At 44.6% G+C, this 13,067-nt stretch overlaps 1 protein-coding gene across 1 annotated transcript in view; it reads right to left on the bottom strand.

The window, feature by feature from the left end:
* LOC104964130 (partitioning defective 3 homolog B-like) overlaps nt 1-13,067 on the bottom strand; it is a gene marked incomplete at its 5' end in the record, with an annotated part of 57,528 nt that overhangs the window by 33,234 nt on the left and 11,227 nt on the right. The window contains 3 exons of the mRNA XM_010792851.1: nt 3,775-3,886; nt 10,762-11,031; nt 11,132-11,242. Of these exons, the coding sequence (XP_010791153.1) occupies nt 3,775-3,886; nt 10,762-11,031; nt 11,132-11,242 (493 nt within the window). The remainder of the gene's footprint in view (nt 1-3,774; nt 3,887-10,761; nt 11,032-11,131; nt 11,243-13,067) is intronic.

The following is a 13,067-nucleotide window of genomic DNA, read 5'->3' as shown; positions in this document are numbered from 1 at the left end:
AGTCTGGAGAAACTAATGTCTAAACTTTTGTAGCAACAAACCGAAATTTTCACGTGTTAAGTAATACAATTTGCGAAACCTCTCATACGATCTATCGTAGGGACGGGATTACCGGTTTCCTTGACGTGTGCTTATACCAAACGCAAACTACAGATACAGACCTGGCGACGCATTTCTCTTCCTAACTAACTCGAACAAGTTAAGGTCATCTGTATTGACTTCGTTCATAATTATGACAAATATCTACCTATCATGCAAACATGTTACAATAAAGACTTATTCGTCCTAGAAACGTTAATAGTTGTTTCACCAAGAATGGTATACCACACTTAAAACCCTCTTCTAACCTCACGAGTCCACGTTAAAGTTCGTTTTATAGTAAAGACAAACATTTCATGTCAAACACGTAAGCGACAGTACACTGAGGTGCCACGTGGTCTCAGGACGGAAAGAGGTCCACATAGACACACCGAGAGCACATTGCGCTATATGGGACATCGACCAATCAGATTGCTTGATTTTACTTGTCAGTTTTATAAATATATTTACATTTCTTCCGTTACGAAACAAACTTACAAAGCATAGTAAGATGGAAACATTTAAGATTAACTTCGACCTCCGGGGGGTCTTACTATAGTATGGAGGAGTGGATTGAGCAGTTCCTATCTCCAGAAAAAAAAGCACCTAAACGACGACAAGCAGAGCTACGTGAAGAGCAGGTAGACCAACTGGAGAAGTACCACAATTCAAAAGCTTTCTGATGCGGGTCTTGAAACAAAGCAGAGAAATGATGACCGTTAGTGGCCACAGGTGTGAAAGCTCTCTCCAGAGCTACTGGAAGCCCAATCTCTGGGACCGGAGAAAGTGGAGCAATATTCTCGCCACGCCAAGCAACAGCCTCGAACAACCTCAACCTATACAAGTGACCACGTAAGCCATGCTACTGATGCTGGACAGTTTTTCAGTGGATGCACAATAAACAGCAACATACACATTAATGTAAATAAACAGCCAAATAATGGATCAACGCTCTCTGTCTAATATGTTCCCTAGCTGTTAGTGTTGTTGCATAGCAACCACCTTGCACTATGTTTCGTGCAGAAGGCAACGGAGGGACTATTTTATTTTGAACATCATTATTTACTAATAAAAACTATTTAAATTAGAGTGTGTATTTTTCTTTCATAATTGGTAACCGTTTTATAAAAGCAAAAGCTCACTTCAGGCCGTGATATAATGAGCATATACCACGGCCTGTCGTGAGCTATTGCTTAATTATATAACACAATGGATTTAAAGATGGGATATCTGGGCCTCTGCTTCATCGATGTTGGAAAAAATTACATTCTCACTAACAATAGACCCCTTATCTATCCCTTTACGAATGTGAAGCACAACATTTTACTGTAGATTGTGGAAATATTGAGTTTGAAACTTTATCCGTCTGTACAATAACAATGTCATGTGAAAAGTTATTCCCGACTTACAGAACAAAGGAGTCTATGAAAAGAAAACGCCATGTGGCTTAATTGGCCATCAAGACATTACAGAGAGCCTATCATTAGCATAAAGAGAAAATAGACAGAGCGAAGGGGACAGTGTGATTGTCATAATTACAAGTGTGACCTATACACAGACAGGGAACAAGGGGGAAGGGTCAAATTAGAGACGGATAGAAAGACAGGGACACGGAGGGAGAGGGGTTAGTGGAGAGAGATGAGGAGGGAGACATGAAGTCCTGTTTGAAGGCCGGGTTTAGCTGCACACACACCCACTGAAACGTGGCTCTCTATACACACACACACACACACCCGCAGCGACAACTCCACCTCGAGATCATGTATATGGATGACCGCTGAGAGAATAAACAGAGACATGAATAGATACTGAACCACAAGCTTTTATCCACGCTTTTGTTTACACCAACGTAGCTTAGTGGGTTCCTTCTCGAGCAAATGGACACACACACACACACACACACACACACACACACACACACACACACACACACACACACACACACACACACACACACACACACACACACACACACACACACACACACACACACACACACACACACACACGTCTTCCCTTTCACGTATAAACCACTCAGAGAGGGAGCTTCTGGTCTTGTGTGGAGAGCTTGGATAAACCTTTTGAACCGTTCAAGGCTACAGAGATAGCATAAAAGAGCATCGCGGCGCTGGTGGTTGAGGCGGCAGCTAAAAGGCTGATCACACGAGGCCGAAGCCAGCGATAGAGTGCCGCGCTCGAGTGGGCCGCATTTACGCTATAGTTGTACCACACGGAGAGAAAACAGGTCCATATTCGTGGAGTAATGTCCTCGTGTGGACACAGTTATTTCCACAGAAACTAAAAAGGTAGCAACCATCCACATAAGCACTCAATGTCTTATTCCAGTCTCAAATGTTTATATATTTGCATCCACACAGTTCTGTTTACTATATCTACTGAGAACTGATTGGAAAATATAGATTTATTTCCAGTTGTTCGTACAATACAATCATTCTTCCATCATCTCCTCTCTTTTCTTTTTGTACCTGATATTACTTCCCAGGTGTTTTACTGTTTCTTCGCCACGTGTGTGTGATTGTGAGAGGGGGTGTTTCATTATCGGGCTCCTCAGGGGACCAACATCCCGCTGGCTTTCACCGTGGACACACCTCTGTCTTTTTTTTTGGGTGAAAAACAACAAATGAGGGCAGAGGTTGCGCCTCACGCTTGCTGCGCTTTAATTGCATCAGTGTTTGGGTTCTGAAGGCGGCAGCGGCACATGCTGCACAGGGAAGTGTAATGAGTGATGAAGACCTTTGGGCCTCAAGGAAAGCAGCCGGAGAGTGTCTCTGCCTAATGAAGACTGGTTGGCAGGGCTTCATTGCTCAATATACACGTGGAAGCGAGGAAGCGAGCACAGCAGGAAGCACGTCGTCGGGTTATTGGGTGTGTTGTCCGTAGGTCCATCCCAGATTTCCCTTGCAAGCTTAAAGGAAATGCCTTTTGAAAGAATTCTGATTTGGTTTAAAGTGTGATTTTCTGCATCCGTGGGCACGCAATTAATAAGATCCCTTTTTAAAATGTCTGATAAATGGCTATTGATTTCCTTGGTGGAGTTCGGGAGTGTTCCGGAGGTAAATGAAATGATTCCTCAGGCCGGATCGATACAGGCTCAGGGACATGTAGCAGTGCAGCTTGCTTAGGAGAGGCAACTGCAGGGAGATGTCAGGCCCCTCGTCCAAACTATGTTAAAGAAAGAGAGAGAAGAGGACCATAATACCAGAGGGAGAAGAGCGAAGGGAGGTTGTATTGAGCTAAAGGAAAGGGTGGATGGAAATGTCACCGGTCTAATAGATCTCTCCATAAACTAAATGGGGAGGAGAGCGGGCGCGCCTCGGTGGCACACGGCACCTCAAAATGTTAACAAGGGAACTGAAAATAGCCCGAGAAAGGCTAAGGGGGAAAACAGGCCGGCCGCACAGGAACACCGGAGGGCTCTGGAGACACGTATTCCTTCATTTGACATTTCAATCTTTGAAAATGGTTTCCATTGTGGGCGTTTGGATGGATATTTAGGCAAGGCGAGGCAAGTTTATTTATATAGCACTTTTCAACACTACGCAATTCAAAGTGCTTTACAAAAAATGAAAGACATTAAGAAAATGGCATTTAAAAACAGTCTTTAGGGCAAGAAGCGGAAAAAAAGCTCTCCTTGTAAACTAAAAAGCTACACACAACAGATGCATGCACACTTACCCGACTCGGGTCGTTCTCCAGCGCTCTGCGTCGAGCGGCTTCCAGCTCATCGTATCCCGGAGCGGCTCGGTTCTGCTGGTACTCCCTGCGTTGCCCCTGGAGACGTGGATCACTGCAGACAGACAGACAGACAGACAGACAGAGAGGGTGTTAAAAATGGAAGATAGTTGCCGAGAAGCTATTAGCTAAATCTTGTGGATTTAGGTAAAAAGACCAACAGGGTTCTCATCATGGCCTTCAAGTCAAATTCCTAAACTCAATCCAGGTAAACGGTTTAATTTTCACCGCAGCTGGGGATTAAAAAGGGAAGAAAAAGCCAGGTGGAACATGGCACATTCAGGTTCATCCTTTTCTTAAATCCACCTGTATTTTTCTTGCCTTGCAGTGACAACCCTTGACAGCGCGGGAAGATTGACAGGCAGGCAGATAATATCCACAAAGTACTGCCTCCGAGAAGACATCAGTGCATGAACTGAACTTTCCACAGCTGACAGAGGAAACCAAGGTGGGGAAAATGGAGCAAAAAAAGCAGGGAAAGGCACTTGATGGATGTGCCTTTTCACTGTAAAGTGACATAGACCAATGCGGCGCTCTCCTCAATTGAACTGCAGACGCATTGGAAAGTCGTCACCCGAATGATCCCACTGCACCTGACCTTCAAGTGACTGAAATGTGAAAAAGAAAAATACCTCGGCGACCAAAAACACAAAATGAAAAGATAAGAACTAGGACAGAATTGGGACAAAATGTAAAGAGAAACATCATCATGCTCACTGGACCTTAATGCTAGATAAGCAACACACACCTGGGAGTACAGAGCATGCATAAACAAGAGTACGGACACACACACACACACAAAAGTCCAGACACAAAATGGTGCGCCTGAGTGAGCACAATCCTCAGGATGTGCTAGCAAAGTACGACACAGTGCTGCTGTTTATCTGTGTTTACTGGCGGCATTGGAATCCGTATCTCATATTGACACTGATATGCTGCTCGTTTGCCGTTTCGTCTGCGGGAGATACACTGTGTACAAATATTCAAAAAAAAGGGGCAAACTTTGCAGCCCTTCTTCTGCCCTGCAAAACTCAAACAAGTACACGTAAGGAAGACCTTTGTCCGGCAGGTAAACACCCACGCAGCCTTCATCAAACGGGCGTTGTGTTGTACATGCTAATGGTCTGACCCCCAGGCAGATATTGACCGAAAAAGAGCGTAGGAGAGCGAGACACAGAGCAGATAGAGAGGTTCATTAGTGAAGTACATAGCTTACGTGTTTAAGTCTCTCTTGTGACCCTGCCTTTAATTAGAAAACCTGGCTGACAGTGTGAACCTCAGGAATGTGTAAAAAGTGTGTGTTTCCACGTCGAGTTAATCCTCGTAATTGAGTATTTGGGACTCGCTGTGACAGGGTGAACATGTCCAGAATGCATGTGAGTCATAATGAGTTATACACACTTTAGGGCTACTATGTTGATATGAAAAATGACGCTATTATGTGCCTGCTGCCATTGGGAGTTTCCAAAAAAAACTGTCGATGCTACTCCTAAATAAAGGATATATCCAACGTGCTAATTGTTGCTTCTTGAGATCGCCTCAGTGGTTTGTTTCAACGCTAAGCTAATCAATGCTAATCTCCGTTTCCCATAGTGCAACAACCATGCTGTTCAGATATTCACACCCTAATCTCCCGTATTATTTATTTATTCGCTTATTACTTGCTTTTTATTGCTCTTACTCACCCTCTGCCCATCAAACAAACAACGGACCCTCAGAGAACAGATGCATGACGCCAACTTGTGTTTATTTATTTATTTTTCCCGCCACTCCTCTTCTACCGAACCCATTAGCCAATCCCTGGGCCCGTAATTAAGCTGCCATGTTGATTGAGCGTGCGTGTCGCTCTTCCAATGAAACAATACTGTAATTATCTCATTACGCCGCGGCCTCCATCACTGACATCGCCAAATATTATCATATTAATAGCTGGATAAAACATTAGTGGGGGTGGGGGGGGAGAGTTTGGTGAGCAGCAGGTTGATGGGCTGACACTTTTAGCGGGCTGCTTTCCAAACAGTGACAAAAGAGGGAGAGGATGTGTGTGTATAAGTCGACACATTTATTCCGTCCTAAATGTGTGTGTGAGGGAGACAGGAAGGCGCCCCTGTTGTCATCAGCAGCTCATAACGGCTGCTGATTGCAAACCTGGGACCAGTTGCATAAACACAACAGAAAAAAGCTTTGGTGATTTAAAATGCTCTCGATAGAGTAATATGATTTGACTGTTTTTGACACAGAGAGACAGCTGGGCTCAGACCGGTTGTAGACAGACCCCCGAGTTAGATAGATTTCCTATCTAACATGAATCAACCTTAAAGTCAGATTGCGAAGGGAACCAGGGATTTGTCCGGATTTCCCCTCAAACAAACCTTTTATATATGATGTATGGAGGTCTAAACCACATAGGGGTTTGGGCTTGTCCACATTCTTTAGTTCAGCCCTTCAGGAAGAACCCTTTTTGAGCATCTATTTCCAAGAGGCTAGTAAGCTCATATGCATCAGCCTGAGTGTCGGACATGTAAATAGACCGCAACTAATCAATACATCAATAAAGTCTTATTTTGCCATATTAGCTCAACCACAGAATTTGCTACCACTTAAGCCAGACGTGTTTTCCGCGCAAGCATCATAATCCATGCATATTTCAGAGTATCTGACTATGCAGGTCGATCTGAGAGCGCACCGAGGGAAGTAATACAGGAGGAGGCTGGAGACGAGAGGAAGAGGAGATGAGACACGGGATCAGGAAATGAAAGATGCACCAGAAGACAGAATGAGAGCAAAACCAAACAGCGAGATAAAGACGGAGATGGAAAGTTGGAAATGAGTGAAAAGAAGGAGCAGGGGAACTGGAGTGAGAACAAAAACCTTCAGATATGAAAGGGTAGCGGGAGAGAGTGTGAGAAATGCAACTATCCTGTGGTGTGAGCCTGTGTGGGGGCAGACTAATTAGGAAGTGTGCGCCGCCGGCTGATTTGGTGACTTCTTCTCGCTGCGGCCAGCTGATTTAAACACAACACACTGGGGGGAAAACGCTCAGGCAGGCACTTTCTTTCTTCACTGCCTGCGAGCTGGAGGTAAGCAGACATCAAAGTGCGTGGTCAATGTTTGATTTCCTGGTATAGTTTTGGGAATAGAGTCAGACAGAAACTCTGTGGAGCTCCAAACTGGAGGCAATGGAGAAACAACAAGCTTTTTAATATCCCTCTACATAAACACATGTTCCTTTCTGTCCGAACTCCAGGCTGTTGCTCTAAAACACTGGATCCTACACTTCCAACTAACACTACAAAGCCCTCATACTTCAGACCCCCTTTAGAGCTGCAACTGTTTCCTATGGCGTCTAACACAACAGACAGGTTACTCATCATGTTTCTGTGTTTGGCTAAGTGCTCAGCCATAAAAATGAAACGTGATTAACTCACAATCTAACACTAGTCCTCCGTGTAACTGACCATGAACAAAGGAAAGGCTGGGAGCTGATTGGATGCAAAAAGGGAAGTTGCTAAGATAGAGCTCTAATAAAACAGGCCTTAAAGACTTAATACGCAGCCTACACTAATGATGTGTTGTTTTTCCTCTTTGAGCTCCTCCTAGGGCAGGTGTTGTCTAAATCCTAGCAGGCTGTGTTCTCTGCATGTGGATGTCTTCTTATATAATGTGGCTTTGCACGCTGGTTGCTTTCCAGTCTTTCCTCTCTATAGGGGAAGAAATCTGGAAGAAGAAAACCAACATTATTCAGGAATGAGAAATCTACATCCAAAGCAGCTTGTAGTTTCTTTCACAACATGTTTCCACGATTAGTCGAGGCTGTCTACAGTGACTTTGACTTTGCCGCAGTGTCAGGTGAACTTAAAGGCATGTACTCCTCGTTGTAAAAACCTGGGAGCATGCTCACTGATGTCTCATTTATTTGTCACCTTCCTCTTGCTTTTCTTAGCGGTGCGTTTGACAACACACCCCTCTCCCTGGAGTCGTTACTTCTCTCTGCCTCGGCCTCTCCTCTGTTTCTTGCTCCGGCTATGAGCGGTGCCTTCTGGCTAATAAAATTTGACAAGCATAGCTAACCTTTTTTCTCCCCAGGTCAGCCTCTAGCATAGCTCTAATCAGATGTGACGCCCATCACGGCACACACCTGCCATTGAAGGCCTAATGAAAATGTCCAACGGTAAATTAGGGAGACAGCGCCGGAGTCCACTGTTGAAGGCTCTGACAGGAGGGGAGTTGTGTTGGGGGGGGGGGCTATCATGTCTCAGTTGGCACAACTATGCAAACACAGAGTGGGCAGAGGCATGCACATTTACCTTCAAAAACATTTGGATAAAGCTCGATTAGCATTGAGGATGTCTCACTTGCATAATGAGCAGCATCATTAAAACGATGATGAAAGATATGTTGTTCCCTTGGAAACAATGAAAAAAATGTGCATGCCGCAGTTATCAACGAGTGCTTTGTGGGAACATAACGTACTCCGACACGCACTTCAACTCATGAATATATATATATATTTTACACACACAGTAGGTACGCTTACACCCGGGATTTTTGTGTGGTGCCATAAAAAGCCGCCGGACCACACACAGCATTGTTGCTAGGCTACAGCAGGTTTTTCTCGCCGAGAAAAACACTACAGGTGGGTGGCTCTGTGCGCGTCTATTTCTGGCTGTGTGTACGTCTGTGTGAATGAAAGCACGGGGGTTCCAACCTCTAGCGGGCTGCGTTGTGTTTTAACAGATGTGCAGACTTTGTGAATGAGCCCTCGTCCCAGCCGCAGGTGGAGGGGCGGGATGAAAATAACCGCCGACGAGGCAGCATGTGGATGGGAGTGACTGTGGCATCCCATCAGGCCACACTACCTGATAATACTTATTAATATACCTCTATTTCTATGGAGGTAGGAATATCACTCTTAGTGTTAAAGCATGGTTAATATTGCATTTGTTAGATTTCATTTCAAATGGAAACAAATTAATAAGATGTGTCAGGAGTGGAGACAACATTATAAAAGGGCCCCACATGATAATTCTCAGCTGTAAATCAGTATGTAGTGTCTCTACTTTAAAGAGTCCTCTCCTGCTGATGTTCAGGTGTATATCAGTATGTAGTGTCTCTACTTTAAAGAGTCCTCTCCTGCTGATGTTCAGGTGTATATCAGTATGTAGTGTCTCTACTTTAAAGAGTCCTCACCTGCTGATGTTCAGGTGTAAATCAGTATGTAGTGTCTCTACTTTAAAGAGTCCTCTCCTCAGCTCTAATGTTCAAAAAGGTCTTTATTTTTCTCATTCTGCCTGTGCTGCAGCACCTCTTTTCACCCTCTGTCTGAAACCAGAGCCCAGTCTGATTTGGGATTTTAGCCTTTGCAGACCATTTACATGCACACAAACCTAGATAACACACTACAGGAACGGGAGAACCCTAAAAAGAATAATATGGCCTCTTTAAGAGTACCTTTCATTTGTGTTTTGGCAATATGGCCGCCCACTCATGACGCTAGAAGACATTTATTTCTGTCTTTCTTTGTCCCTGGAGACCAAGCTAACAAGCCAAAGATGGCCTCTCATCCATGATGCTAATGCTAAAGACTATCTAATATACATTATGAGCAAACCGGGGCATGGAGACTGGACACACCGAGAGTCACAGCGATGGAGAGAGAGAGAGAGAGGGAGAAAACAGGCTGGTAATGAAGTACCCAGCACTAGTGGATGAGAGCTAAAGTGGTCTAACAGATCTGTCAGGCTGCTAGACTGTGGCTAATTATCGCTCTTCCTCTTTTGTCTGCTTCCTCTCCTCTGTCACTTCTTCCCTCTCGAATTTACGCATTTCTCTCTTTCCATTTTGGCTCTCACTTTCTCCCCTCCTTCTCTACACCGCGTTCTCTTTTTCTCTGCGTCCCTCCGTCTGTCACTCCTCTCTCCGTTCCCATCTGTCTCCTCTCCATGTCCAACCCACTCCTCCTCTCTGTGTCTTCTCTTTCTCTGGATGAGATTGGGTGTCTGGGGCTTAGCTTTTTGATTTGCAAGTCAATAGTAATTTCTGTCAGAGAGTTTGTGTTGAGGGAAGTTTTAATGTGGCTGTATTATTTCCTACGGGGAATGATGAATTTGCATTAGAATCCTCTCTGGATTTACTGATTTTTTTCTGTCTCCCATACAAAGCCGGCTGCAAGTTAAACTCTGAAACTCCAGCAGTAATATATAATACGGTGGGCTCTGACGTCCGGGTATGATCATAAACAATACGTTTGACTCACATTGTATTGACTTAAATTGCTTGTTAGATACCTCCACCTTCACTTCTTTGAAAGGCATGCAGGAAAACTTTCAAATTCAACTCGTGTTCACATCCATACTCGGTTAACAATGTACTCATTTATATACGTTATTCAACATCTTTGCACACCTGAGATTGACTCAAGTAATTCCATTCGCAATCCTTTATGTGTATAAAGCATCTGCCTTAAACACATTATAGTGCGTAGTGTGAACAGACAGCTGGTGGTCTGAGAAAAGAATTTAATTCAAATTCAACCTTGTGCTTTCAGGACGTGCTCTGCTGCACCTGGACCCTGTATGTATTTATGTGTGTTTGCACTTCAATAAGGTGAGAAACAGGGAGAGACAGTGTCCTAAAAGGAAGGGAAAACATGCATGTCTGTAAGAGTGTGTGGGCGTGTGCATAAATAATGGTGTTGCTACAGTGTAAGCATGCATTCATGTTTTATGCATTTTCTGGCAGCGCATGAATTTAGATATGAGCAAATACTCCCTCAGTCATGCCGGTCAAGCCATGGTGTGTGACCTTGGGTGTACCTGCACAACTTGCTACACACATTTAAAAACACTTATATGTATTACAATGCATGTGGGGTCACATCAAGAGGGAACCGGCAGAAGTTTGGTCCTTGAAAGTATAAAGAGTGATCACCTGTCTGCCTGTGTGGGCGGGGGTCTGGACTTGTTGACCTTGGCGTAGAGGCCGTCCAGCTCCTCCTCCGGGGCCCTCAGCGGGTTGGACCCCCCGGTGGGCGGGGCCGGGGAGGGCGTGCGACTCACAAACGCCTGGGGCGATGGCGGCGGGCGGAAGTTGCTGATGCGGGCGTAGTTTGGGTCGCTGTCGTCGTCTTCCACGTCGGGGAAGGAGGCCGAGTCGGGGGTGGCGTGGCCAGACTCGATAGTGGCGTAACGCGGCTCATAGCTGTGGGACATTTAGACATTTCTGGCTTTTTTGGCACTTTGTAAGGAAATACAAACTTGAAAGTATAAAAACACAGAGACATATTTCCTTCCACTCATACCCGTCTCTTTGGTCCGGGATCCTGTCCAGCTCCTCTTCACTCAGGGCCTCCAGTTTGTTTTTGGAGGATTTGCCAGCATCTTTGCTCTTGTCTTCCTTCTTCTTACCAAACCTGGACAACACCAAGAGAGACACAAATGCAAAGAGGTGAGTATGAAACAACCTGAACGACTCTTCCTTTCTTTATAATACTGAAACCTCAGGAGGATGACAAACATGCTTTTATTTTGAAGGCAAGGTTTAAGCACCATAATATATTTTGGACACTCACGCAGGAGTTGATGAAAAGAGGCTGTTTGACTCAGAAACACACACACACACACACACACACACACACACACACACACACACACACACACACACACACACAGTGAAACCAACTCATTCTTACTCCTGTGTGTTCATTAGTGGCTTTGCCTGGAAAAAGACTGCTTAATGATAGATATGGGTATAATGTCACAGCAGGCACTGTGTGTGTGTGTGTGTGTGTGTGTGTGTGTGTGTGTGTGGGCACATGAAAAAGAGCTATAGCTGTCACGCAGCATATGGAGCATGAATATTTGAACATTTTGTCCAATAAAAAAGCAGTTACGCCACAGTGGGCTCTGTTTTTCTTATCAACTCTGCCATAACGACCACCATCATCATTATCATTCTGGAAGTCTCATTTTACAAAATATACTCGTCACCTCTGTTCTCGTTTTAATGAAGCTCACACTTGGAAGAAATTAACCAAGGCTTTTCCCTCTAAATATTTCATATCTCTCCGTCGCTATTTCGCCTCCTCCGTCTCACAACCTACTTCTTTCTCTTCCTCCTCTCGCCCTCTCCGAGCTCCCGCTGAGCCGCTCTAATGTCTGTGTTTATCTCATTAACAGCGAAAGGCACTTCTCCTCACTGCTACAGGCGGGAACGTGGCCTGAATCCTAACCTGTTGGCCCTGGCCAGCATCAGAGCCGCAGTGAAGCCACATTGACCTGGCACCGTCCTGCAAACCAATTAGTGAAGTTTTTACCTCCTCTCCACTTATACCTCTGGGTTTCAACGTTGCCAGCAGCAAAGCCGACACTCACATGGCTTGTGATTCGCTGTGAAGAAGGCACAGACACCAAATGATCTTCTTTTATTTCACTAAGTTTGTATGTCCTATGTTTAAGAGTCTGGCAGAAAGGATTCACCTCAAGCGTTTAAAGGGATACCTACACTGCTTTTATCTAAATGTGGTGGATTCAGTCGAGTCTAGTGAGAATATGCTTTGTTTCAATTGAATACACCTGTATGGGTGTGCAGGGCCTTTAAAGTGGACCTATCATGCTATATTTGAATAATATAGTGTAGGACCATACCTATATAAGGCATATTTATACTTTTTATTTTTCAAAATACCAAACAGATCATGCTTTTTAGCCATTCCTCATTTCACTCAATTTAACACTGTCTTTGTATCATGGGCTGATTCTGTGAGAACAGCACCATCTACAGGCCTGGCATATGTACTACAGCGTCTCCAGCGCTTTCCAACGGCAATGTCCGTGGCTGTCTCCTCCTGATTGGTGGAGTTGGCCCAATAGCCGTAGCACCACTTCTGTGACGTCATAGAAGTGTTCAAATCTGGATCAGTCTGTATCAGATCCGTTGCAGCCCCTTTTTAAGAGATTTGGGTATGGAGGGAAAGAGAGAGGGTTGTGTTTTCTGACACTTGGTGAGTTCCCTGGAACACCGGGGACACATGTTCATGTAGAAAAGACGTACAAAAGTGCATTTTGCATGATAGGTCCCCTTTAAGAAATGAGTAGTAAACCAACTACTGGTAAACTAAAGTGTACCGCACTTGATTTTAGCAAGTTTAAATCTGCAGCATTTGTTTAATCTTTATTTTGTATCCAGGTGACTCCCGCTGAGCCCTTGCTGCTTTATCTTTTCCCCACCTCACTTCC

This window comes from Notothenia coriiceps, unplaced genomic scaffold (genome assembly GCF_000735185.1).
Source record: "Notothenia coriiceps isolate Sejong01 unplaced genomic scaffold, NC01 NC01_scaffold00036714, whole genome shotgun sequence".
Taxonomy (NCBI): domain Eukaryota; kingdom Metazoa; phylum Chordata; class Actinopteri; order Perciformes; family Nototheniidae; genus Notothenia; species Notothenia coriiceps.
The sequence above is the reverse complement of the archived record's forward strand: the minus strand, read 5'-3'. Positions and strand labels throughout refer to the sequence as shown.